General features: G+C 40.6%; 1 protein-coding gene across 11 annotated transcripts in view; it reads left to right on the forward strand.

Annotated features, from left to right (window-relative positions):
- Shoc2 (SHOC2 leucine-rich repeat scaffold protein) overlaps positions 1-15556 on the forward strand; it is an 88661-nt gene extending 73105 nt beyond the window's left edge. For 9 of the 11 annotated variants that reach the window (XM_087565473.1, XM_087565517.1, XM_087565526.1 and 6 more), the window contains 5 exons: positions 7648-7836; positions 10017-10139; positions 11827-11964; positions 12247-12364; positions 13536-15556. In XM_087565473.1, the coding sequence (XP_087421599.1) occupies positions 7648-7836; positions 10017-10139; positions 11827-11964; positions 12247-12364; positions 13536-13744 (777 nt within the window). In that variant the 3' untranslated portion in view covers positions 13745-15556. 11 annotated transcript variants of the gene reach the window in all.
- Positions 15557-26464: the final 10908 nt, after the last annotated feature.

Consider the following 26464-nt stretch of genomic DNA (forward strand, 5'->3'; position numbering starts at 1 on the left):
AAGTTGGTTCTTTGAGAAAATCAACAAGATAGATAAACCCTTAGCCAGACTAACGAGAGGACACAGAGAGTGTGTCCAAATTAACAAAATCAGAAATGAAAAGGGAGACATAACTACAGATTCGGAGGAAATTCAAAAAATCATCAGATCTTAGTATAAAAACCTATATTCAACAAAATTTGAAAATCTTCAGGAAATGGACAATTTCCTAGACAGATACCAGGTATCGAGGTTAAATCAGGAACAGATAAACCAGTTAAACAACCCCATAACTCCTAAGGAAATAGAAGCAGTCATTAAAGGTCTCCCAACCAAAAAGAGCCCAGGTCCAGACGGGTTTAGTGCAGAATTCTATCAAACCTTCATAGAAGACCTCATACCAATATTATCCAAACTATTCCACAAAATTGAAACAGATGGAGCCCTACCGAATTCCTTCTACGAAGCCACAATTACTCTTATACCTAAACCACACAAAGACACAGCAAAGAAAGAGAACTTCAGACCAATTTCCCTTATGAATATCGACGCAAAAATACTCAATAAAATTCTGGCAAACCGAATTCAAGAGCACATCAAAACAATCATCCACCATGATCAAGTAGGCTTCATCCCAGGCATGCAGGGATGGTTTAATATACGGAAAACTATCAACGTGATCCATCATATAAACAAACTGAAAGAACAGAACCACATGATCATTTCATTAGATGCTGAGAAAGCATTTGACAAAATTCAACACCCCTTCATGATAAAAGTCCTGGAAAGAATAGGAATTCAAGGCCCATACCTAAACATAGTAAAAGCCATATACAGCAAACCAGTTGCTAACATTAAACTAAATGGAGAGAAACTTGAAGCAATCCCACTAAAATCAGGTACTAGACAAGGCTGCCCACTCTCTCCCTACTTTTTCAATATAGTTCTTGAAGTTCTAGCCAGAGCAATCAGACAACAAAAGGAGATCAAAGGGATACAGATCGGAAAAGAAGAGGTCAAAATATCACTATTTGCAGATGACATGATAGTATATTTAAGTGATCCCAAAAGTTCCACCAGAGAACTACTAAAGCTGATAAACAACTTCAGCAAAGTGGCTGGGTATAAAATTAACTCAAATAAATCAGTTGCCTTCCTCTATACAAAAGAGAAACAAGCCGAGAAAGAAATTAGGGAAACGACACCCTTCATAATAGACCCAAATAATATAAAGTACCTCGGTGTGACTTTAACCAAGCAAGTAAAAGATCTGTACAATAAGAACTTCAAGACACTGAGGAAAGAAATTGAAGAAGACCTCAGAAGATGGAAAGATCTCCCATGCTCATGGATTGGCAGGATTAATATAGTAAAAATGGCCATTTTACCAAAAGCAATCTACAGATTCAATGCAATCCCCATCAAAATACCAATCCAATTCTTCAAAGAGTTAGACAGAACAATTTGCAAATTCATCTGGAATAACAAAAAACCCAGGATAGCTAAAGCTATCCTCAACAATAAAAGAACTTCAGGGGGAATCACTATCCCTGAACTCAAGCAGTATTACAGAGCAATAGTGATAAAAACTGCATGGTATTGGTACAGAGACAGACAGATAGACCAATGGAATAGAATTGAAGACCCAGAAATGAACCCACACACCTATGGTCACTTGATTTTTGACAAAGGAGCCAAAACCATCCAATGGAAAAAAGATAGCATTTTCAACAAATGGTGCTGGTTCAACTGGAGGGGCAACATGTAGAAGAATGCAGATTGATCCATGCTTATCACCCTGTACAAAGCTTAAGTCCAAGTGGATCAAGGACCTCCACATCAAACCAGACACACTCAAACTAATAGAAGAAAAACTAGGGAAGCATCTGGAACACATGGGCACTGGAAAAAATTTCCTGAACAAAACACCAATGGCTCATGCTCTAAGATCAAGAATCGACAAATGGGATCTCATAAAACTGCAAAGCTTCTGTAAGGCAAAGGACACTGTGGTTAGGACAAAACGGCAACCAACAGATTGGGAAAAGATCTTTACCAATCCTACAACAGATAGAGGCCTTATATCCAAAATATACAAAGAACTCAAGAAGTTAGACCGCAGGGAAACAAATAACCCTATTAAAAAATGGGGTTCAGAGCTAAACAAAGAATTCACAGCTGAGGAATGCCGAATGGCTGAGAAACACCTAAAGAAATGTTCAACATCTTTAGTCATAAGGGAAATGCAAATCAAAACAACCCTGAGATTTCACCTCACACCAGTGCGATTGGCTAAGATCAAAAACTCAGGTGACAGCAGATGCTGGCGAGGATGTGGAGAAAGAGGAACACTCCTCCATTGTTGGTGGGATTGCAGACTGGTAAAACCATTCTGGAAATCAGTCTGGAGGTTCCTCAGAAAATTGGACATTGAACTGCCTGATGATCCAGCTATACCTCTCTTGGGCATATACCCAAAAGATGCCTCAACATATAAAAGAGACACGTGCTCCACTATGTTCATCGCAGCCTTATTTATAATAGCCAGAAAATGGAAAGAACCCAGATGCCCTTCAACAGAGGAATGGATACAGAAAATGTGGTACATCTACACAATGGAATATTACTCAGCTATCAAAACCGAGTTTATGAAATTCGTAGGCAAATGGTTGGAACTGGAAAATATCATCCTGAGTGAGCTAACCCAATCACAGAAAGACATACATGGTATGCACTCATTGATAAGTGGCTATTAGCCCAAATGCTTGAATTACCCTAGATCCCTAGAACAAAGGAAACTCAAGACGGATGATCAAAATGTGAATGCTTCACTCCTTCTTTAAATGAGGAAAAAGAATACCCTTGGCAGGGAAGGGAGAGGCAAAGATTAAAACAGAGACTGAAGGAACACCCATTCAGAGCCTGCCCCACATGTGGCCCATACATATACAGCCACCCAATTAGACAAGATGGATGAAGCAAAGAAGTGCAGACCGACAGGAGCCGGATGTAGATCGCTCCTGAGAGACACAGCCAGAATACAGCAAATATAGAGGCGAATGCCAGCAGCAAACCACTGAACTGAGAATAGGTCCCCTATTGAAGGAATCAGAGAAAGAACTGGAAGAGCTTGAAGGGGCTCGAGACCCCATATGTACAACAATGCCAAGCAATCAGAGCTTCCAGGGACTAAGCCACTACCTAAAGACTATACATGGACTGACCCTGGACTCTGACCCCATAGGTAGCAATGAATATCCTAGTAAGAGCACCAGTGGAAGGGGAAGCCCTGGGTCCTGCTAAGACTGAACCCACAGTGAACTAGTCTATGGGGGGAGGGCGGCAATGGGGGGAGGGTTGGGAGGGGAACACCCATAAGGAAGGGGAAGGGGGAGGGGGATGTTTGCCCGGAAACCGGGAAAGGGAATAACACTCGAAATGTATATAAGAAATACTCAAGTTAATAAAAAAAAAAAAAAAAAAAGAATTAGATCATCTGAATTTTTGCTCTCTAATAGTGATAATTCAGAATAGTCAAGATGGAAGACCTATTATTTAATGTTACCCACTTTAAAAAAATTTTTTTTTCTTTTCTTTTTTTCGGAGCTGGGGACCGAACCCAGGGCCTTGTGCTTGCTAGGCAAGTGCTCTACCACTGAGCTAAATCCCCAACCCCCACTTTTTAAATTTTAACACACCCAAAATTGATCACTTAGCACATCAGTTAGGTGTTTTCTTCTCAGTGTCACCTTTTTTTTTTTTTCCTTTTGCAGGAAAGATCTTGTATTGTAGCCTTTTTAAAAAGATTTATTTATTTATTATTTATTTTTTATATTTGTATGAGTAACTGTCACTGTCTTCAGACACCTCAGAAGAAGACATCGGATCCCATTACAGATGGCTGTGAGCCACCGTGTGGTTGCTGGGAATTGAACTCAGGACCTCTGGAAGAGCAGTCAGTGCTCTTGACTGCTGAGCCATCTCTCCAGCCCACATTGTAGCTTTCTGACCTGGTATTTGCTATGTAGCTGAGGCTGGCCCTGCAAGTGTGGCTGTTCCCTTGCCTTAGCTTCCTGAGTGCTGGGACTACGTGTGCGCCACTATGTCCAGATAGAGTCGAGAGGGGAGTCCTTTTGAGAGTTTTTGTCACCTTAAAGGTCGAGTCCCTATAAAGGTTAAACATTTAAAAATATGTTATTTTATATACAGATTTATTGTTAGTGAAGGAAGACTAATAATTCTTGAGTTGCTGGGATGTAGACATTGCCATAGGTTCTTGTTTGTGTACTTAATATTGTATAACTGAACTAAGTCAGTTTATTGGCATTTACACTATTTATTGCAAATAAGATAAAGCAGTGCTTCACTACTTATTCCTTTCCTTTCGCAATCTCTGATGAGAACTGATCTTTTATCATATGTTTTCAAAGAGGGACTGGTACCCCACAAAGTTATTTCTTTGGTTTGGGCATTGGGAGTGAGTGTTAAATCCTTTTACTTGTGACAACAGGATTATAAAAAGGACAGCTCTCTTTGGTCTGAGTATGAGAGGTTGAGTGACTGTGTGTACCTGTGCCTGTTTTTAGGTAGAGACCCTGGGGAAGCCATTGATTGGCCTTGTTTAACTGTGGGAAATCATTAAGTCTTACTTAAAACCATCTAGGTGCTTTTTGGAAGTAGCATATTTTCAGTGTGAATGTGTAATTCTGTTTGTAACCTGGAATCAATAGGAAAGCAATAAGATCCATTAGGTGCCACTTAGAACACGTTCAGGCTGAGTTAGAAACGTGAATCATGGCAGTTTGTAGTAAATCAGAAGTTGAAATCAGAGTTGGTAAAAATGAGTGCCTTTTCTTGAAGACATCAGAGAATGTAAGTGGTATTAATATAGACATATACACAAATATTAATTAATATAGACATATACATAAAGAGTTTTAGCAACTCTAAGTACATGTGCTCAGTGTTTGAAACTAAGCTGTACATACATGGCTTCACTTGCCCTTAATAGAACCCTTTAATTTGATGGCAGGCATTGAATAGATAGGTAATACGTATTAAGGGAGGTTTGGGGCCAATTTCAGATTTAAATATTTATCTGAAAATATGAAGAAAATGGATTATGTAATCATCATCTTAGAGTCCACAAAATCTGTTAAATTTTATGCCACCCCTCAAATACCCCTCAGTTCCATCTTCTCTCACTTTCTCTCCCAGCCATCTCTCCCCTTCCCTCCCCTCTGCTTCCCATCCCAGGCTGCCTCCAGCTCTCCCATTAAATCTACTTTCCCCTCTGGGGGAGATTCATGTGTATCCCCAGACTTTGCCTCTGTGCCTAACCTTTCTGAGTCTCGGAGTTGTAGGTTTGTTACCATTTATTTGATGGTTGATACTCAGGTTTTTGTGAATACATAGCATATTAGTCTTCCTGGTCCTGGATTACCTCACTTAGAATTTTTTTTTTTTTTTAAGTTCCATCCCTTTTGCCTGCAGATTTTGCGATGCCATTTTTTTTTTTAAACGGCTGAGTAATATTCATTGTGTAGATGTACCACATTTCTTTTTAATCCATTCTTCTGTTGAGAGGCCTCTAGGTTGTTTGCAGTTTCTAGCTGTTAGGAGCAAAGGTTCTGTGGAGGTGGTAGACGAGTGCTCTGTGGTGGGTGGAGCATCCTTTGGGTGTACATCAGGAGGATAGAGCTGGATCTTGAGGTCGATCAATCCCTGTCTCTGAGAAGAGTGGCGGTTTTGATTTCCATAGCGGTTGTATAGGTTTTCACTCTGGCCACCACTGGGTGGGAGTCCCCCTATTCCTCATCGTCACCAGCACTCGATGTCAGTTGTGTTGTTGATTTTAGCCATTCTGACTGGTGTAAGAATCTCCATATTAGGTTTTGATTTGTTTTTTCCTGATGGCTAAGGGTGAACATTTCTTTACCTGTTCCATGGCCACTTGCATTTCCTCTGTGGAGAATTCTCTGCTCAGATTTGTATTCTGTTTTTTTATTTACATTTCAAATGTTATTCTGTTACCCAGTTTCCTAGACATGAGCCCCCTATCCCATCCCCCTTTCCTCCTTCTATAAGGGTGCTCCCCTCCCCATCTGCTTCCCTTCTCCCTCACACTGACATTCCCCTGCCCTGGGGGTTCCAGCCTTGGCAGGACCAAGGGCCTCACCTTCCATTGGTATCCAACAAGGCCATCCTGTGCTCCATATGCAGCAGGAGCCATGGGTCTGTCCATGTGTAGTCCCTGGGTAGTGCTTTAGTCCCTGCGGGCCCTGGTTGGTTGGCATTGTTGTTCTTATGGGGCTGCAGTTGTATCCTATTTTTAACTGGGTTATTTGGTTTTTGACACTTAGTTTTGTGAGTTCTTTATACATTTTGGGTATTAGTCCTCTATTAGATGTAGAGTTGGTAAAAATCTTTCCCCACTCTGTAGGCGTCCTTTGCCTTACAGATGCTTTTCAGTTTCATGAGGCCCTAGTTAGCCCAAGCTCTAAGTGCTCAGGAAGTCTTCTTCTGTGCCAGTTAGTTCAAGGCTGTTCTCCACCTTCTCTTCTCTCTGGTTCAGTATATCTGGTTTTATGTTGAGGTCTTTGATCCACGGGGGCTTAAGTTTTGTGCAGAGTGATGCATATGAATCTATTTGCATTCTTCTACATGTAGACATCCAGTTTTGACCAGCACCATTTGTTGAAGATGCTGTCTTTTTTTTTTTTCCAGTGTGTATTTTTGTCTTCTTTACCAAAAATCAGGTGTCCATAGGTGTGTGGATTCATATCTGGGTTTTCAGTTCTATGCTACTGACCAACTGTTACTACAGCTCTATGGTGCAGCCTGAAATAGGGGTGGTGAGGCCTCCGACAGGTCTTTGTTGTACAGGATTGTTTGTTTTTCCATATGAAAGGAAATTGTCCTTTTAAGGTCTGTAAAGCATTGTGTTGGAATTTGATGGGGTTTGCATTGAATCTGTCAATTGCTTTTGGTAGGATGGTCATTTTACTGTGTTGATTTCTACTGATTCATGAGCATGGGAGATCTTTCCATCTTCTGATATCTTCAGTTTCTTTCCTCAGAGACTTGAGGTTCTTACCGTATAAGTCTTCACTTGCTTGGCTGGCATCACAGTACGATATTTTGTATTATTTGGGGGCGCTTGTGTTGTTTCCCTGATTGCTTTCTCAGCCCCTTTTCACTGGTATTCAGGAGGTGACTGAGTTTTATGAGTTCATCTTGTATCCACCCACCTTGCTGAAAATATTTATCAGCTGTAAAGTTGCCTACTGGGATTTTTAGAGTCACTTATGTCTACTATGGTGTCATCTGTAAATAAAGGTAACTTGACTTCTTTTCCAATTTGTTTCCCCTTCATTTCCTTCAGATGTCTCATTGTTCTAACTAAAACTTTAAGTGCTGTATTGAATAGATATGGGAAGTGGACAACTCCGTCTTGGTCCTCACTTCAGTGTAATTGCTTTGAGTTTTTCTCTATTTAATTTGGGGCGGCTACTGCTTGCTGTAAACTCTGGATGTGTGTAGTGACTGTCGCTGACGGTAGTCACACAACCCCCTGACCAGGCTGTCATTACTCCCTGTAAGGCTGCTGCTTTGCTTAAGGAGAGTAATGGTTCACTTCTGAATCTTATTCTTACTTTGTTTTTACAGAGTCTTTTATCCAGTCTTGTAAAATTGAATAGCTTGACCTTAGCTAGAAATTGCTTCCAGTTGTACCCAGTGGGAGGCCCATCTCAGTTTTCCACCATTTATTCCCTCAACATGGAACACAATCGAATCAACAAAATCCCATTTGGAATTTTTTCCAGAGCTAAAGTGCTGAGTAAGCTGAATATGAAGGTAAGCATCTGTGTGTGTGTGTGTGTGTGTGTGTGTGTGTGTGTGTGTGTGTGTGTGTGTGTCTGTGTGTGTGTGTGTCTTTGTGTGTGTGTGTCTGTGTGTGTCTGTGTGTATCTGTGTGTGTGTGTCTGTGTGTGTCTGTGTGTGTCTGTGTGTGTGTGTCTGTGTGTGTGTGTGTGTGTGTGTGTGTGTGTGTGTGTGCGCTGTGCTTCTTCTCATTCATTTTTCTCTGCTCTGCATATGGAGAGCAGCTAACGCCTTGCTGGTGAAATCTAAGCTGTTGACAGAGATGCTGGAGCATCCTTAATGTCTTAGTAGGTGACAGGTGCCTTCGACCTGAGCACCCTTAGCAGGTTGTCCTCAGTGAGCAGTTATGGGGTTTGTAGAAATGCAACGGACAGGATATATACTGTATAACTGTATATCTCATAAGTGCCAGTTTACGCCCGCAGTTTAATCTGTCTAATGCGGACAATAGAGAACCACCAACACTGATGCTCTAGACTAAGGCACCGCTCACTTTCTTTAGCAGTATCCTCGGTTTATTAAGGAACAGTTAAAGTGTGCAAAAATATCTCCCTACTCGAGTTTAAGCTGTCTTTAATATGCTGGTCATTATGTTAAGTTCTAAGGTGTTATGTAATTACAGTAGGCTGAGCTGAAGACAGACAGCAGCTCTCTGTGGCTGTCGCAGTGACTGGCGCATTCCTGTCAGGTTCTTTGCCTGCTCATCTGCCCTGCATGAGCTGCTCTCACCTCTGATGAAATTTACTGTGGAGGGAGAAAAAGAAGTGGACAGTTATTAGTCCTGTTATTTAATTTGTAGTGAACTAAATTATAGAAGCTAAGGGAAATGATCACGGATCTAGTCCTGACTGCATCAGGGTAGGAATCCAGGAAACCTAAGTTTCTTCAGATCCAGATAGTGTTCTGTCATAACATACGAAGTCCTTTTGTCTTCAAACCATGCACCATGATCGTGACCCTTCCAGTCTAATCTGTGATTTCTTTGTTTCTATACTTCATCATGATAGTTCATTGGGTGCATATAAGTTAAAAGGTTAAGTCAAGAAAATCTTTTTTTTTTTTTTTTTTTTTTTTTTTCTGGAGCTGGGGACTGAACCCAGGGCCTTGCGCTCCCTAGGCAAGCGCTCTACCGCTGAGCTAAATCCCCAACCCAAGTCTAGAAAATCTTAAAACCCTCAGACAGTTTCTTAGTCTGTTCCTGTGAGAACAGGTGCGGAAGCTGTTAGCCTTCCTGCCAGTGTGGCAGTGCTGGTGGGTTAGCTTAGCATCAGACTTCTTGGTAGTGTTCCCCGGGTCCTGGGTGCAGTCCTCAGTATGAGTAATAAGAATTGTCTCAGTTTCTAGTAGACTTAGACCGTGGTGGTGCAGGCGTTTGCTAGTTTTACATTTGAATAGACATTTTTATGGCTCTGGTGTTTTCAGAGTATATCTGCCTGGGCTGGTTTGCCTAAGGTTTCAGTAAAATAACAGTAAACTATAGAACTTTGTCTAATTTCTTCAAGTGTGATAAATATCAACAAAACATTTTTTTTTGAAAAAGCAGTGAAGCTTGACAATTTTCTCCTTATACTTATTAAAAAGTACAAATACTTTTTAATTAATTAGTTTATTTATTTAGTTTGGTTTTTCAAGACGGGGTTTCTCCGTGTAGCTTTGACTGTCCTGGAGTTGCTCTGTAGATGGCTGGCTCAAACTCTGTCAGAGATCCTCCTGTCTGTGCTCACCAGTGTTGGGATTAAAGGTGTGCACCACCATTGCTTGGCATTTTAAAACAGTTTTTTTATCCTGCCCATATCTTAATTCGAACATTCTTATTTTACTCTGATCTGTACATTATTATAAAATGGAGAAAACCCCTTTGTCATGAGGATCTTTGACATTTTTGAGCAATTTCTCTATATGTTTTATATATGTTTTATTATACATACCCACATAAGAAAATCTAGTTTAACCTAAAAATAAAAGCCTAATTAATTAAAACTTGGGAAGTTCAGAAGTTTTATTTCTTGTTTGTTTGTTTTTTGCTACATTTTGCTCATTTTTTTATTTAGATAATAAATGAGAATAAAGTTTTCTGTTGAAGTAGTTTGCTTGCAAAGGGAAACATAAATGGTATCTCTGTTTCCATCTGGGATGCTTCTTGTCTTTGCCAGGACAATCAGTTAACATCACTTCCTTTGGATTTTGGAACTTGGACCAGTATGGTAGAATTGAATTTAGCGACCAATCAGCTCACAAAGATCCCGGAGGACGTGTCTGGTCTTGTTTCTCTTGAGGTGAGTTTAGAGTACGGTACTTTTAAATCCTGAGATTTGCCAGAGGAAAAAAGAACCATACCATTTGAGCCAAGTTTGAAGCAAGCTTTATTAAATACTAAATACTGACCAAGAGTTGGACTTTGGCCACTTTCCCAGCGGAGTAGCCCTGAAATAGCATGCCATATAGGTTTTTATGGAGAAAACCTCATAGGCCACCACACTTTCCCAAGAAAAAAACTACAACTCCCAACATTCCAGGAAGTTGCCTGGTCCTTGGGTGCATGGGGCTTACAGATTAATTTTGGGTATTACAACCTAGTATGTCTCAAAACCCTGCAGGCTACTGTATGAGCTTTGTGTTAATGCCAGCAGTTTCTATTGGTTAACAATTATAATTAGAAAAGGTCGCAACTAGACTCCATTAGATGCACAACCCTATTTAGGATAGTGAGGTGTTTGACTGCTCTGAGCCATCTCTCCTAACAAAAGCTTAGAGATTTAAATGCTTTATCTCTGAAGAGAAAGGTATCTAAAATTCAGCACCTTTAAAACATTTTTCCTTAATTCCTTTTAGGAAACATGACATTGTCAGTAATTATGGATCCTTCAGATTGACATTCAGAGCCTTTATTTTATTGCTTTGACCTAATTATATCACTTCTCTGTATATTGGTAGTGTGTTGTCCATATTTCTAGCTCTCTGTGTAATCTTAGAGTCTGGTCTGGAACATTTTGATTTTTTTTTTTTCTTTTAAAAAGCTCTTTTTTGGGGTTGGAGATTTAGCTCAGTTTTAGAGCACTTGCTTAGTAAGCGCAAGGCCCTGGGTTCGGTCCCCAGCTCCGAAAAAAAGAAAAGGGGGGGAGCTCTTTTTTTCATAATTAAAGATTCATCTTTAGTCAAGAATGACTGCCACTGTCTTTGATTAGTGAAGTTTTTATCCTTAATGAACAGCTTACTAAGATAGTAAATATGCTATTTTAAAGATTTTTAAAAACTCAATAATTATATTTTACTATATCATAATATAATGCTTCTACCCTTCCTAATACTGTGACCCTTTAATATAATCTCTCTCATGGTGACCCCCCTAAAATTATTTTCATTGGTACTTCATAACTGTAATTTTGCTAGTTTTGAGTTGTAATGTTAAAATATCTGATATGTAGGATATTTGATATGTGACCCCTGTGAAGGGTTGTTTGACCAAGTCACGTCATCTTACTTCCCAGTGTTGCCTCCCCATTTCCATGCTGAATGAACCTTCTCTGAGACAAAGGACTCTAGCTTCCTCAGCCCTTTTTAGCCCCTTAGTGGTTTTAGGATGCATTGGAATGAGATGTCTAAAGAGTAATTCCAGTGGGTTGATCTAGGCACCTGTAAGTCAGTTGCTTGCTTTCCTTAAGTGAATATTTTAAGGAATTTTGAATAATCAGGTTCTCACTAATACTTATAATTATTCACTGTCAAAATATTTTAATTTTAAGGTAAATAGTTTTGTTTTTCTTTTTAAAATTTAGTTAAAAGTAAATTATTTCTTGGTTTCATTAGTTTTTAAGTAATTGAATTATAATCTTTTTGTAGTAACCATTAGTTTTAAAATGTTGTATTAGTTATAACTATTAGCATTGCTTAATAAGCTTTAATTCACATAACATCATATATAATGTTTTGAGTCACAAAACGTTCTTAATCATTTCTATTTAGGTTCTAATATTATCGAACAATCTTCTAAAGAAGCTTCCCCATGGTCTTGGAAACCTTAGAAAGTTACGAGAATTAGACCTGGAGGAGAACAAGCTGGAGTCCTTGCCCAATGAGATTGCTTATCTTAAGGATTTACAGGTAAGGCCCTCCCAGTGGCTTTAGAATTATATAACTAAAGTTCTTAGAAACCATTACAAATTAAGTTTTCTTTAGATTTTGATATAATTCTTAAAATAAAGAATTTTGCCATACTGTCCTTATGAACATGAAATACACTATCTGCTTTTGTTCTAACAAATAATAAAGAAGTCTCACTCAACTCAATTTACCTGATTTATTACATTTCTTAGAGATATCATTTTAAGTGCACATCAGTTGTAGGAAATGCATGTGTAACTTTTTTATTTTGTTCATTTTTAGAAATTAGTCTTGACAAACAACCAGTTGACCACTCTCCCCAGAGGCATCGGTCACCTTACCAACCTCACACACCTTGGTCTCGGAGAGAACCTTCTCACTCACCTTCCTGAGGAAATTGGTAGGCTCCTGTGGATGCAAGACAATGATGGTTGATTCTGTGCTTTCAAACAATAGGTTTGAAAGCACACTACTTTGCAAATTCAGCTTAGAGCAAGCGCAGGGCTTATGATGGAGGACCAGTGGTTTACTCATGATTTGTTAAAATTCATACTATATTTGAGAATGGTTTAGAATGCTGTCCATAGACTTAATAAATCTCAATTTATAAACAAGTGTTTCTTTTTTTCAAAATTATTTTCTGTCCTTCTAAATTTAACAGTTCCATGGCCTGAATTAAATTAGCAATGTCTGCTGAAAGGACCCTTGTGGCTCCTTTGTCCTCTCCTCATTTAATCTTGTTTATGACAACAGTGCTGGCACTTCAGGCATCACCACTCTGTATAGCTTTTGAAAGGACATTTCTCAGAGGGCTTCAGGGTTAGTAATCGCGCTTGATTACTGTCAGTGCCTAAGTTTACTTTTAGAACTTCCCAAATGTATTTACATCTATTATTTATATAATTAATATAGCTACTTTGAATTTTGGCAGTGCAAGTTACTTGAGTAGTTCCTAAGTTAGTAATTCTGTGGATTATGGTCTGCTTCCTATAATATCCTGTCCTGGAAGCAGGAGAAAGCAGTAAGGAATGCTTTTGGAAGTGTAGACAATTTAAAAGGGGAGTCTTAGCCATCTCCCCTAGTAGCTTAGTATAGGGACTTGCAGCTCTCATGTCCCACATGTAAAGGAGGACAGTGACTTACTTGGTCTAGGGCTTTTCTGAGATTAAACATCCTACATCTAGACACAACTGTACTGCTGGCTGTTGGCTTACTGTGTTCCTGGTGTCCTTGGTAAAGACTCTGTGCTTTGATTTTTAAAATCCATATATGAACTCCCAGCTGTCCCAGCGGAACCTCTGAAAATAGAGTGTTTCTAAAAAACACTTACGCTTCAAAACCATTGTGATTTCATTGGGATAGAAAGTGACCTATACAATAGAGTTTTACAAACTTTCTCCAGTTGATTTGAATGTGCTGCAGTTTAAAATCCGTACCTGTCCGAGTTTTAAGAATAGTAATGACGGGGTTGGGGATTTAGCTCAGTGGTAGAGTGCTTGTCCCCAGCTCCGAAAAAAAGAAAAAAAAAAAAAAAAAGAATAGTAATGACGTTTGTTTCCCTTCCTAAACAGGTACACTGGAAAACCTAGAGGAGCTGTACTTGAATGACAACCCCAACCTTCACAGCCTCCCCTTCGAGCTTGCCCTCTGCAGCAAGCTGTCAATCATGAGTATTGAGAACTGTCCACTCAGTCACCTCCCACCTCAAATTGTTGCTGGAGGGCCTTCATTCATTATTCAGTTCTTAAAGATGCAGGGTCCGTATCGTGCCATGGTCTGATACAAACTGCTGGTCCCATACACTGTTCAAAATAGACTGCCATTACTCTTTGGTATCTGTATCTGTGTCTGTGTGGATATCGATCTATGGCAGACTTATAAAGACTGCATTATGTGTTTCTGCTAATAGAGGAATCATAGCCATTTAGATTTTTTTAATTCTGTAAAAAAAAAAAGGCTTAATAAGTTTTCTTTGCTAAATTTGATGGGTGTTTTTTCTGTTGTGTAATCTGATATGCCAGTTTGTTTAAAAATCTTCCAACAAATTATGAAGTCACTAAATTTAAGGGACAAAATAGTATAGTTAAATATATGTTTCTCTTAGGCAAATGTGGGCCAAAAATTTTGTTACATCTTTTCATGTAATTTCCCCCTAAAATTGTCAGATCTTTATAACAGCATAGACCCTGAAGATAGAATTTTTCTTTAACTTATTTTGAAATTTGAAATTTAAATTTTATATATTGTTTACAATCAGAGTGAATCACTGGATTATTTTGATTTGCTCTGTTTTAATCAGTCACATAAAGTTTATATTCTGTTAAAGAATTTGCATCAGTTAGTTTAAATATTAAAAGATACTTTGTCCACACAGCTGGCAAACAGAAAATATACATTTAGAAATCAAATTTTGACTAGTTTACTTCTCCAGTGAACTCGCTGTAAAGCACATGCGTGCAGTGACTGTTGGGGCGGGGACCGACCTTCCTAGGATAAGTAAGTTTGCTGCGTGGGAGTGGAGTCTATGGTGAAAGGCCTTCTCTTCCCTTCTCTTCTTTTTTCCCCACTCCCAAAGTTGCAGATCCACAAAAATTTAACAAAAATTTGGCAAGTAAATAACACATAAACACACATTCTATATATGTATATACAATGCTATATAGATATGTATTTATTCTATCATAAACTACAATAGGTAACTTAAAAGACTTCTTTCTCCCTCTACTTGTACAATGAGATGAATGTCTCTAAGGTTATTTAACAGTGTACTATGGTTTTATATCTTGGCTCGCCTTGTCCATCTTCTGTTGGGGAGTATCTGTGTCTAAGCACATCTTCACACTGTGCTGTATTGCTGCTGAACTAAATGCACTTTCCCCATCCATGGGGCACTGGCTTCAAACAATTCAGTTCAGTACCATTACTCGGTCTCATCCTCTCGTCGTGCGTAGGTGGTAGCACAGGTATGGAAAACGGCATTGCACTGATGCCATTGGCAGTCTGTGGAAGTTATGTAGGATGTGCATGGACTCTTTGATAATAGTTTCTTTTGCTTTACTGCCTTTATGAATATCAACTGTAAATGTGTGCCCCTTACATAGTATTCTTATTTTTGGTAGTGTTTGTCTAGGTCAGTTTAATTACTGAGAACACCCCCCGCCCCCCCTGAGCAAGTGCATCCTAGATACAGTCCTGAAACACACCTTCCATGCAATGAATGACTGAGTAAATATTGCTGCTTGTTCTTCTGTTTTGTGCCCCCTCCCCCACTTTTGGGTATTTTGTTCTAAACAACTATTTTTAAATATTAAAACTGTAATATCAAGATAAAAATTTGGACTTTTGCTTTTCCTGGCACTCAAACTCAAGACTGGGTTTGAGGTCAAATCTGTGTTCGTAATTGGCAAATTTGTAAGAAGCAAATAAGAAACGGAAGGCAGGTAAAGATAGAAAACCCTAGAATGCCTAAATGTGCTATAAAACTATTGTAGATGTTCACTGGATTTTACAAAGTAATAGCCTTTCTCCTCTTCCATCTACTGTGGCTTTTCAGTTAAGATTTTGTTTATAAAAGGAATTTATTACAGTTCTACCTAGAGCTTGTGTGTGTGGTTTTTTAAAAACAATCTCATATCAGTTGTTTTGATAGTAAGATCATAGAACTTAAACTTGAGAAGTAGTGGTCTAGTGTCTATTCTTGTAAAAACATGGTTTTTCAAAATGAAAATATATGAAAAAATGTTAAACAATTTGTTTTCCCTACATTTATTTAGGTTATTCTACAACAGAGGTGGGAAATGGTCACAACCTTACAAGTAGAACTAGCACTCTAATACATACTGTGTTATCAACCTCTTCCTAAAGCTCATGTAGATAGAGGGGATTATCACCCTCTTCAGGATGTGAACTCTAGAGCTTTTTATGCCTGCTGTCTGGGAAGATCCACTTAGTTTCATTACCGTTTCTGCTAACAAACCACAATGGACTCCAGTGAGGAGGAGGACTCCTTGTCAAGTCAAGATCCGCAGTGCTTGAATGAGGGATGGTGACTGACGACCAGTGAGTTCAGTTTCTCACGGCGTGTCACTGAAACTAGTCGCCATATTTAAAAGTTGTCTTTAGAAAAAAAAGAAAAAGAAAAAAAAAAAAAGAATGTCGATACTCTCCATAAGATTTGGTTAGTAAATTAAGAATCATAGACTGTTATCTTTAGCATATAAGTTTTGGGTTTGTTAATCAGTAAAATGGAAATATCAAAGTTTTTCTTCTGTGGGAGTTTATTTAGAATTTTACAGAGAAATGAGAGATGGTGATTTATACATGAACACTAATGAAAAAGTAGAGATGGAAACGCTTGAAGAAAGAAGAAAACATAAACAATTCATGCTTTCACAAAAGATAGGGAATGCAGTTGGAACGGATTCTGAAAGCTTGAAGTATAAGTTTCTAGTTAACGTTGTGTAGTCTGCACCATTTAAAGTGAACAGATTCTGGGCTGGAATAAAACTAAATGTGAGATGTAGCCTAGCATTCACAAGGCCTTCAATCCCAGTACTCCCACCCTGATAATCCAAACAAAAATAACTACATCATAGAAAGAAGAGGGAGGAGAAGAGAAGGAGGAGGAGGATAGGGAAGAAGAAGTGGTCTGGAGATTGCATAATGGTTAAGAGCACTGTCGACTCTTGCAGAGGTTCCAAGAATTCCTGAGTTCAATTCCCAGCAACTACATGGTGGCTCACAACCATCTGTAATGGTATCTGATGCCCTCTTCTGGTGTGTTTAAAGACAGCTACAGTGTACTCATACACATAAATCTTTAAAAAAAAAAAGGCTGTTAAAGAAAAGAAGAAACAGATGCTCAATTAGGCACGGTGGTTCAAACTCAAGGCTGATGCAGGATTTCAAGTTCAAGAATAGTGCGGGCGATGTACTGAGATCTTGTTACCTTCAAAAATAAAGTTGCCACTCAAGAAGTAAATGTGTCTGTTCAGCTGTAGATGCAGTGGGCCTCATGTGTGCCTTTTTGGCTGAACTGAGGGAAAATGTCAACTCTGGGCCCTTTCAGTGAAAGGCACAGGAGGGTCATTAGCCTTCATATTGTTGCTTTTGAAGCCAAGCATCCTTAAAGTAGCTTTTACACCCCGGAGGCTTTGCTGGGCGAGGCTCTGCCCTTATGGCCTCTGTCCTCTTATCCAGTGCCTAGCTTCTCTTTAATCATGCTGAATCTCTTAAGGTTACAGTGAATGTACCAACAATTGCTGTACATGAGCTCAATACTTCTCTCTCCTCACCAAACTCCATGTTCCAAATCCTCTGACGTTTTTCCTTTCATCTACCATTGTAAACTCGGGTAAAAGCTGCAAGCAGCAGTCTCAGCGGCCTGGATGTTAAACTTTGTTGAGATTTCCTATCAGTCCATCACTTTACTCGGAATTTCAGCATATGAAGCACAGCCAGATTCTGTCAGATGTAACATGAATGGCCCCCAGCACCCATCCCAGTCTTACCCCCACCACATGAAATACAAGGCGCCTGTGCTGTTAGCCGTCTGCACTTAGGAGTTCTCACCAGAACCATCAGTTGATGTAACACTAGGGTCGGCACTGCCCCCTCAAAGTCCCAGATCCTTAGCTGGTGCTGATCGTGTATTTTCTTATTACAATTTACTTGATAGAAACAGGAGTAAATGGTTCTTTTGGTTCTGTTTCAGAGAGATTGAAGTCGTGTGGTATGGCAGGCAGGGCAGACATGCTCTGTCTGGAAGTGGAGTGTGGTCATAGCGGACATGGAAGGAGAAAAAGCAGGCCAGAACTGGAGGTGCATGGCCTACTTCTGTCAGCCAGGCCTACCTTCCATGAGCTCATTTGCCTCCAAAATCGTGTCACCAGCTGGAGGGCCTGTGCAGTGGTGACTGACTGTCAGCCTTTAAAACACTGCAAATTACTTTGCATATAGGCAGGCTGCCTTCAAGTTTAGTGAGTTTCTTTGTACCTCATTATCTAATTGAATTTAATGGCTCTCTTTCACTGTTACTTGTTCATGAGGATTTTTTTGTTGCTGTGGATTTTGATAATTTGGATTATCAGAATTTCATTTTGTTCACAAACTTTTGACTGTGACTTAATTTTTTTCTAAAACATTAAAGAAAAACCCTGTTTAGGCTTTTTAAATATTTGTTGTGTGTTGAGTCATAAAATTAATTTCCCTGTTTTTAAGTTAATCTGACTGTATTACTTTCAAGATTTAATTTCTAGGGAAGGGAGTGGGTTGCGCACATCACATCACACATTGCTGAAATTAGAAGCAGCAACATCTGGCCCCTTAAGCAGTGTTGTTACTCCACTGTGTTTCCTCCCTCACTAAGTCATAACACCTGCCCAGCTCTGGCTGAGATCTGTTAAAGGGGTGGATGCTGATTTAAACAGTGGGGCCTGGTTAAGCTAACAGTGAGGGCTCATTGAGGCCCTCCAGCCTGCAAATGCATACACTAATGGTGAAGTTTCACACTTGTCCTTCTAAGCCAAAACAGTTCAGGTGCAGGACTAAAGCCTGCTATATCTGCAGCTGTGTGTGTGTGTGTGTGTGTGTGTGTGTGTGTGTGTGTGTGTTTTACTAGTTTTAATTTGGGAGATGACTTGAGGGGGTTGAAATTATCTCCTCTCTCAGGTAAATCTACTAGTTCAGAAGTACCTAGGACCGTGAAACTCGCAGTGCAGTCTTCTTTTTTCTGTCACATTGAACATAGGACTGAGGGACCACTCATATGGCTTCCTTTCTAGAGTTTCAGCTTTGGAAGAGGTTGTTTCAGAGCTGTGAGAACAACCTTAAAGGATGGGAGCTTCTGTGCAGTAGTTCTGAGTGACTGAAGGGAGTCTGGCAGAGTAAAGGAGTGGCAATGTTGTAGCCTGATTGCATTTTTTAGACCTGGAAGGAGTCTAAACATAATGACAGTTTGTAGGATGGTTAAGCAATTCTGTGTTTCTTTGTCCTCTTACATCCTAAGTTTGGAAAGTATATCTACATCCTTGGGGAATCTACGATATAGTTATTTTCTGTTGTACATCTTGAGAAGAGAGCATGGACAACCCACTTCCAGTTCCGCCTTTTTGCTTTCTGGTTGAAGATGTGATCTTTAGCTTTCTGATCCAGCTGTCTGCTGCCAAGCCTCTTCCTACCAGGAGGATGGACTCTGCCTCTGAAGCTGTGAGCCAAAATAAATCCTTCCGTCAGTCATCTTTGGCTGTGGTGTTTTCTTACAGCAAGGGAAAAGTAGCCAGTGTGTCCACTGTGCTGAAGCTGACCGGTGTTGGTCAGCCACATTGACAGAAGACTTGGAAGAAGGGAAGCCGCCACGAGCTCCAGTGATCCGTGACTGAGAGCTCTCAAAGATGAGCAAAAACAAGTTCAAGAAGTGGGTCAGGTCACGGTCAGTTCACCATTCACCCCTCTGTTAGAAATTACTTTTTGGACCCATGTAATCTTGAATTTCCTTTATAAACTTTGCGCTAAATGAAAATAAAAAGTACATACTTGTCAAAATGTTTGAAATGGTGAAAGCGGAGCCCAGAGGAGCACTGAGAACAGCTTGTGCTATATTAAAAAAAGAAAAAAAATAAGATCTAAAATAAAATGAAAATTTTAACCTAAAAAGAAACAACCTTTAAAAAGAGCAAATGTAGAACAATCCAAAGGAAAAAAAAGAGAGTAGACATCAGTGAAATATAAGACAAAAAGTCAGTAGAAAAAAATGAAAACAAGTTATTTGAAAATATTAGTAAACACATAAGCTTCTACTCATGCTTATGGCTTCTACTGCCTTACTAATTCTTGTTATCATAAATGAAGACAATGATGTCACAATAGTCCCTATGGAAAAAAGGTTAATAGATACTATGAAAACCTCTGTGCACCTAAACTTGATAGCTAAAACAAAATGGGCCAATTCTTTGAAAGATAAAATGTGCCAAATTTTACATGAGGAAAAAAAATTTCTATTTAAGAAACTGAACCTGTACTTATATTTAGTAGAATTAAACATTTCAAAAATATGTATCTTTAAATGGTTTATACAGGTAGTTTTCTACAATCCCTTCCAGAAAATAGAAGGGGGTGGGTGGGTTCGTTCTTTTTTTTCATTCTTTGGGGTCAGATTTATCCCAATACTAAGCCCAGATGAAGTCCTTAAGATGCCATACAAACATCTCTTCAGAACACCGATGCAAAGATTCTCGACCAAATATTAGCAAGTTCTATCTGATCATGCATAAAAAGTTATGCACAACCAAGTGCTGTGTATGCCAGGTACAGAAGACTCTGAAATTATGTATTATACCGCCAGGTTAAGGGGGAACATGTCACATGATTATATTAATCAACACAAACCCAAAACACTTGATAAGATGTTTTATCTCTGTGATAACTTTCAACAGCCCATTTCCAAAGGAGCAGTAATGATGACCTTTTCAGGTATACAGAAATATGATTGTCAGTATCATCTGCCTGCCTCCCTGCCTGTCTATCTGAATGACTATCTGTTTGCCTATCTGCCTGTGCTGTGCATCTAACAAATTCAAATCCTAAAACCTAGAATGAACTATATGCCCAAACATCAGATGTAAAAGTCCAAGCTCCTAGCTCTGTGTGGAGAGCAAGAGACCTAGATATCCAACACGACATTGAAAGACAAGCCAGAAAGGGGCGCTACAGAACCTGGGTCTGGCAGTCGAGTTTTAGGTATAATGCCAAAGGAAAGGTATTCATAAACTTAAGTGTCATTAATCTTTTTTTCTCTGCAAAGATAAGTGGAGTTCCTCCATCGTTTTCAGTTGCTCACACTACTTAAGTTGGGGGATGAAGGGTAAAGACCTCACACATGGGTTTCTTTAATTTTTGTCTTGTTAATCTGCCTACTAATGCTTACTTTCCAGGTTGTCGAGTTTGTGTTTTCTGGATGTTTTAGTTGTAATGTTTAGTTTTTCACTTGAATGTTTGGTGGCAGAGAGAGAAGTGGGGAGGGTCATTATGATAGATTTGCTTCATCAAATATCTGTCACAGGGGAAGGTATATCTTTTAAATTTTCTCTATTTTGTCTCATTTTCATGATTGGATAAAAAGTTGTTTTGAAATTTCATCTTAAGAGTACCATCATTGCTGGAAATCTACCCCCCCCCCTTTTTTCCCCTTCTGTTTTAGACAGGATTTCACTATCTAGACCAGGCTGGGTTTGAACTTAGAGTTGGGCCAGCCCTGTCATGGGAGTTCTAGGAATACATGTGTGTACATGTGTGTGCCCCACTACTCTTTGTGCTTCATAAAAGCTTGATTACATTTTGAGTATCCAAAAGAGTCCTCAGGATACACTGAATTATGCTTTGTGCATGATTTTCACCAACGGATCTTGACTCAATATAGTTTTACCACTAATTAAAGCTTTTGCATCATTTATTCCAGTCAAGTGTTTTGATGGAACAGAGTGGGAACCAAGTGGGAGAGTAAAGTGGGGAATAGCTATGTGGACTGTAGAGTCACTCAGTCTGAGGTGGAGAAAGGGGTCCACTACTCTGCCTCACAACTGTGAAACTGGACACAGAGCTGGGACAGACAGTGGTGGCTTCTCTCCAGACATGTTGAGAGCTGTTTGGCTCCTTATATTGATTAACCAGTGCTTTTGCTTCATCTTCTTTCCTTTGGGGAGGGAAGAAAGAAAGGAGAGAAAATAAGAACAAGAGAGCCAAGAGGATGACTCTGCCCTTTAGTGACGGAGAGTATGAAATGCTGCATCCGCCTTGCCCAAAGCCATCTGCCCCCTGGATGGGACCGGATCTCAATTCAGCCTTAATCAAGCCATTTACTGTTCTACTTCAAGTGGAATCAGTGCCAGTTGTGGGAGGAAACGCCTTGGAAATGTCTACGTCTTTCTCTAGCTTAGGTTTCCTCAGCTTTGACAGCTGGGTCCCCCTCCTCTCCTCTGCCTCCTCCCCCTGCAGTCTGGTCCACACCGGATTCTAGATCCAGGCACAACTGTCAACGTTTGAGTTGACTCCAAAAGAGGTGATTCCTAATTTCCATCTGTTACAGACTTTAGAGCATGGATGACCTGCTGTGAGGCTTTTCCTGCCAAGCCCAATGTCACTGTGTCTCTGGATTTCACCAGTGTTTGTATATCTCCTCTGGGGTAAGGAGCCCTGTGGTGCATCTCCTTCTCGATTGTGAACATCAACTCATTCACACACACACACCTTTACCTCTCGCACAAACGTTACACCAATGTACCCAAATGTGTTAAGCCCATTACCGCCACTTATTTTTGCTTTTACTTCCTATTTCTAAGTGCTGGCTTGGTTTATTAACAATTCATTGCTGAGACTGTCAGATCCTAGGATCTATTTGCATTGATACTCAGATTAATACGGGAGAAAGTGTTGCTAGACAAACAAGAAATAAGCAATGTATATTTTACATCCATTAAGCCAAACTCTAAGCTGACTATGTCCTGTGCATTCACACATTTAATCTCCACTTAAAAGCGTATGTGTGTTGTGTACAACTCTTTCCTGTTTTCCACATGTGGAAACTAGGGCCCAGCAAAGTCAAGTAAATGCAATTATCAAATGGCAGAAGCAGGGCGGGAACTTCTGCTTTGTCACTCCCAAGTCAAATTATCAATGGCTCTCTTGAAGTGCTTCTCAGGACCTTGCAGGCGGGGGTTCCTGAGCAAGAAAGAGTTGTGCTGTTGACTGAGGAGAATTGGGAAAGGCCATTTTAGTAACAGTCATAGCCAGTTTGCTATCCTCTCCTTTCTCTCCCCTTCCTCTCCCTTTCTTCCCCCTCCCCCATCTCTGTCCCCCTTCTGTCTCTCCCTGTGTTTCAGGCACAATGTCTCCATGGTTTCTTTAAGCAAACATGAAGGGTGACTCACTTTACCTAATTAGATTAATGGAATGTTAGCTTAAGACTTATTACTGTTGGTGACAAATGCCTCCTTTGTACCCATGGGCTGGCGCTCTACCTCACGTGTCAAGTGCAAGAACAAATAGCCGTTGCTCACCATAGCCAGTCCAGGAGTTGCTTTTCCTCCTGTGTCTGGACAAAGGAGAACATTATTCCTTTGCTGGTTGGGGTGGGGCAGGCATTTATCTGTGAGGACTGTCCCAGAACCCCGAGGTAGGCGATGGTAAGCTTTGTGAGTGTACACACACAAACACTTCAGGGTCACACTTTTAAGTCAAGGCACAACACGTTAGGTAGAGTAAGGTTGCAGCTAAGAGTCTGCAGAGAGCTCAACCTTCCTTGGCATCCTTAGAGTAGAGTTGATCCTGGCCCACCGATCTCTCTCTGGTCTTGGCTGGAGGCTTTCACAGATAGGAAAACACCTGCCTCTGGTTTCCAGGCCAGGAACGACAAGGGCAGAGGTAGGGCTTATTGCTGTAGCTTGTGAGCAGCCACAGGGACCTGGCGTCACACTGGGACATGAGAGCAGATGACAGCTCTACACAACACCCCAGGAAGAGGCCCCCTTTCCTTCTGCCTCCTATCAACTTTCAATAGTCACAGGATGCCAAAGGCTGAATTCAGCACGCGGAAAATGAGATGTGGGCGGAGTTAAGTGAAAGCTCACAGGTCTTCCCTCCTCCTCTCTCAGCAAGACAGTGAGTGGACAGATGTTTGTAGCTCTGGCTGTGTGTACTCCGTGAACAATTGAGAACACTGTGTTCCACACCTGCTCATCATGTTGAGATGAGCAAGAGTGTTGTGTTTAAGTCCCGTGTTGTCTCCCCACGTCCGTGTGTGTGTGTGTGTGTGTGTGTGTGTGTGTGTGTGTGTGTGTGTGTGTGTAGAGTGGTTTGCGTTTGAATGTGTGGCAGAATTTCTCTTTGAGAGAGTTTTAACACTGCCTAAGGATAAAAGCTAATAGGGAGGCAGTGTTTTTCCTCTGAGACAATCAAATATTCTAAAGTAACAAAACTCGTCCCCCCCCCCCCTTGCCAAAACTAACAATAGTAGTAACAATAACCTCTCTCTAGCTCACCTGGCCCTTTCTGTTAAACTCAAGTTGCCATCGAAGTAAGCGCACTAGTTGCTTTCCATTGACTTAATACCTGGCAGAAACAACTCATTAGCCTCACAGTTCAGAGTGAGCCGTGTTACCTTGCCCTATGTCCTTAAAGAAAAGAACACCATGGTAGCAGGAGTGTGTGGAAAGGACCAGGCATGACCTTCAAAGACACCTTAGTTACATTGCTTGTTGTAGCAAGAAGCAGTGTAAGGAAGAGAGGGTATATAGTGGCATATGTGTGCTGGAATACAATCCATCATGGCGGGTGGCAGAGCAGGATGCTGCAGTCCTGGTCCTTATCCACAACCCAGAAACAGACATAACAGGAAGTCAGGCCCAGCTATGGGACTACCAGGGCCATCCCCAATGACTCACTTCCTGCATGGAAGCTCCACCTCTTAAAGGATCCACAACTCCCTAAACATCGCGGTCAACCGAGGCCAAATGTTCAAACACAGGGACCTGTGGGACTTTCCACTTTCTAGCCACAGTAAAAGCCATGCCCCCAGTGACTTCCTTCCTTCGACTAAGTCTCTCACTTCTTTAAGTTGCCACAAGCTCTCAAAATAGTGCTACCAGCTTGGGAGCAAGCTGTCAACACAAAAGTCCTGTGAGAAACACTTCACATTCAAGCTCAAACTGTAGGGCTGAGATGTGAAGGCACATTTGGGTCTTATTTGACAGTGGAATCAGCTGCAACTTGAAGACAGATTGTTTGCCTCAAGCAACATTCACATTTTGGCAATCATCTAATTGACACAATTAGAACACCTCTGTTGACTTAAAAATTCCTTTTAGGAAAAATAAAAATAAAAAAAGAATGAGAGGGTCTTTGTATTGCAGTTTTATTGCTGCAAAGAGACTATGACCATGGCAACCCTTATGAAGGAAAACGTTTAATTGGGGCTGGCTTGCAGTTCAGACGTTTAGTCTATTGTCCTCATGGCAGCATGTAGGCATTCTTGGTGCTGGAGAAGTAGTTGGGAGTTCTACATCCTGAACCAAAGGAAGCAGTTAGAGAGAGTGACAGTGGGCTTAGCTTGAGTTTCTGAAACTTCAAAGCGCCCCCCCCCCACATACTTCCTCCATCAAGGCCACACCTCCTAATCTTGTTACTCCCTGTGAGCCTTTGGGGGCCATTTTGATTCAAACCACCTCAGTCTTATACCTATATCCACGGGTTACTTAGTAGCAGAGTTGAATCCTGATTAGGGACTGAAGTAGTAGTCATCTTGGCTGTCTACTTGTGGGCCTGTGTCAGATGGGGAATTCATTTTATTCATCTCACGAATATTTGTGCGTGTGCGCATGCGCGTGTGCATGCGTGTGCGTGTGTGTGTGTGTGTGTGTGTGTGTGTGTGTGTGTGTGTGGCGAAATGGAAGTACCAAGACCACACTTTAGCACTAGCAAACTGGTATTCTCAAGGGGTCTATTCTAGAAATAGTCCATGATGCGGCAGATCCCTCTTCAGGGATGCTCTAGGATTAAAAGATGAGCCCACCATGTGTGAGTGGGTGGGCCCAAACATCAGTTTATTCAAGCTAACACTGATACCCAGGAGAGGGGGAGTTCTCATTTCTTCATGCTCTACAGCAGAAAGGGTGAGAGACATTCACTCTCCCATGGAGTGTGCCTGATGCCATACCAGGACAGAGAGCATCCGAAGCAGAATGAGGTATGTGCTGTACCCTACGTATGCCCTACTGTATTAGTAACAACTGGAGGAGAAGAGAGGATAGAGGGGAACTTCCCAACACCTCCCAAGAGGATCAAAGTCATTATGTAACAGGATGACTTGTGACAGCCATGCCTGTATCTCCCATGTGCTGTCCCGCTCAGCTTATGTAGTGGTAATGAGGATTGAACCCAAGGCTTCGTACATGCTGGGTAAGCACTCCACTCTGAGCTACATCCATAGCTTTAGCCTCTGGATGGGCCTTTGATAGTGTCCAGAGGGCAGAGCCTTGCAGTTGGTGGGGTGGTGGTGGAACATTTCTTGGGCTTACATTCAGGAAATATGGTCCAATAAATGGCTGGCAATGTATACTTAACCTTGCTAACCTTATTTTCCCCCATTTATATAAGCAAAAGATTAGACAAAATAATATATAGCTTAAAATGTGCTTAGCACTGTGCTCAACCTGTGTTCAGTACTAAGAAGTGCTCTTTTGGTATTTATCTTTTACTAATAGTTATAGGCCTTCATGAGTAGGTCCAGAGGTGACTCTTCCTCAGGCCCCCAATGACAACATCCAATGTTTGATCTGCCTCAGCTCCTTTGAGGTCTGTGGTATCATTCTAAGAGTCTGCATATCTGAGACTCAGGGCTGTGATTCTCAACCTGACCTCATTCTTAGTAGCTTCCATTGGCTTTTCAAAAATCTCCACATAATTTGGACACTCCCCGCTGACCACTTTTAGTCACCTTTCCAAATGAGCA

The sequence above is a fragment of the Rattus norvegicus genome, chromosome 1 (assembly GCF_021556685.1).
Source record: "Rattus norvegicus strain SHRSP/BbbUtx chromosome 1, alternate assembly SHRSP_T2T, whole genome shotgun sequence".
Classification (NCBI taxonomy): domain Eukaryota; kingdom Metazoa; phylum Chordata; class Mammalia; order Rodentia; family Muridae; genus Rattus; species Rattus norvegicus.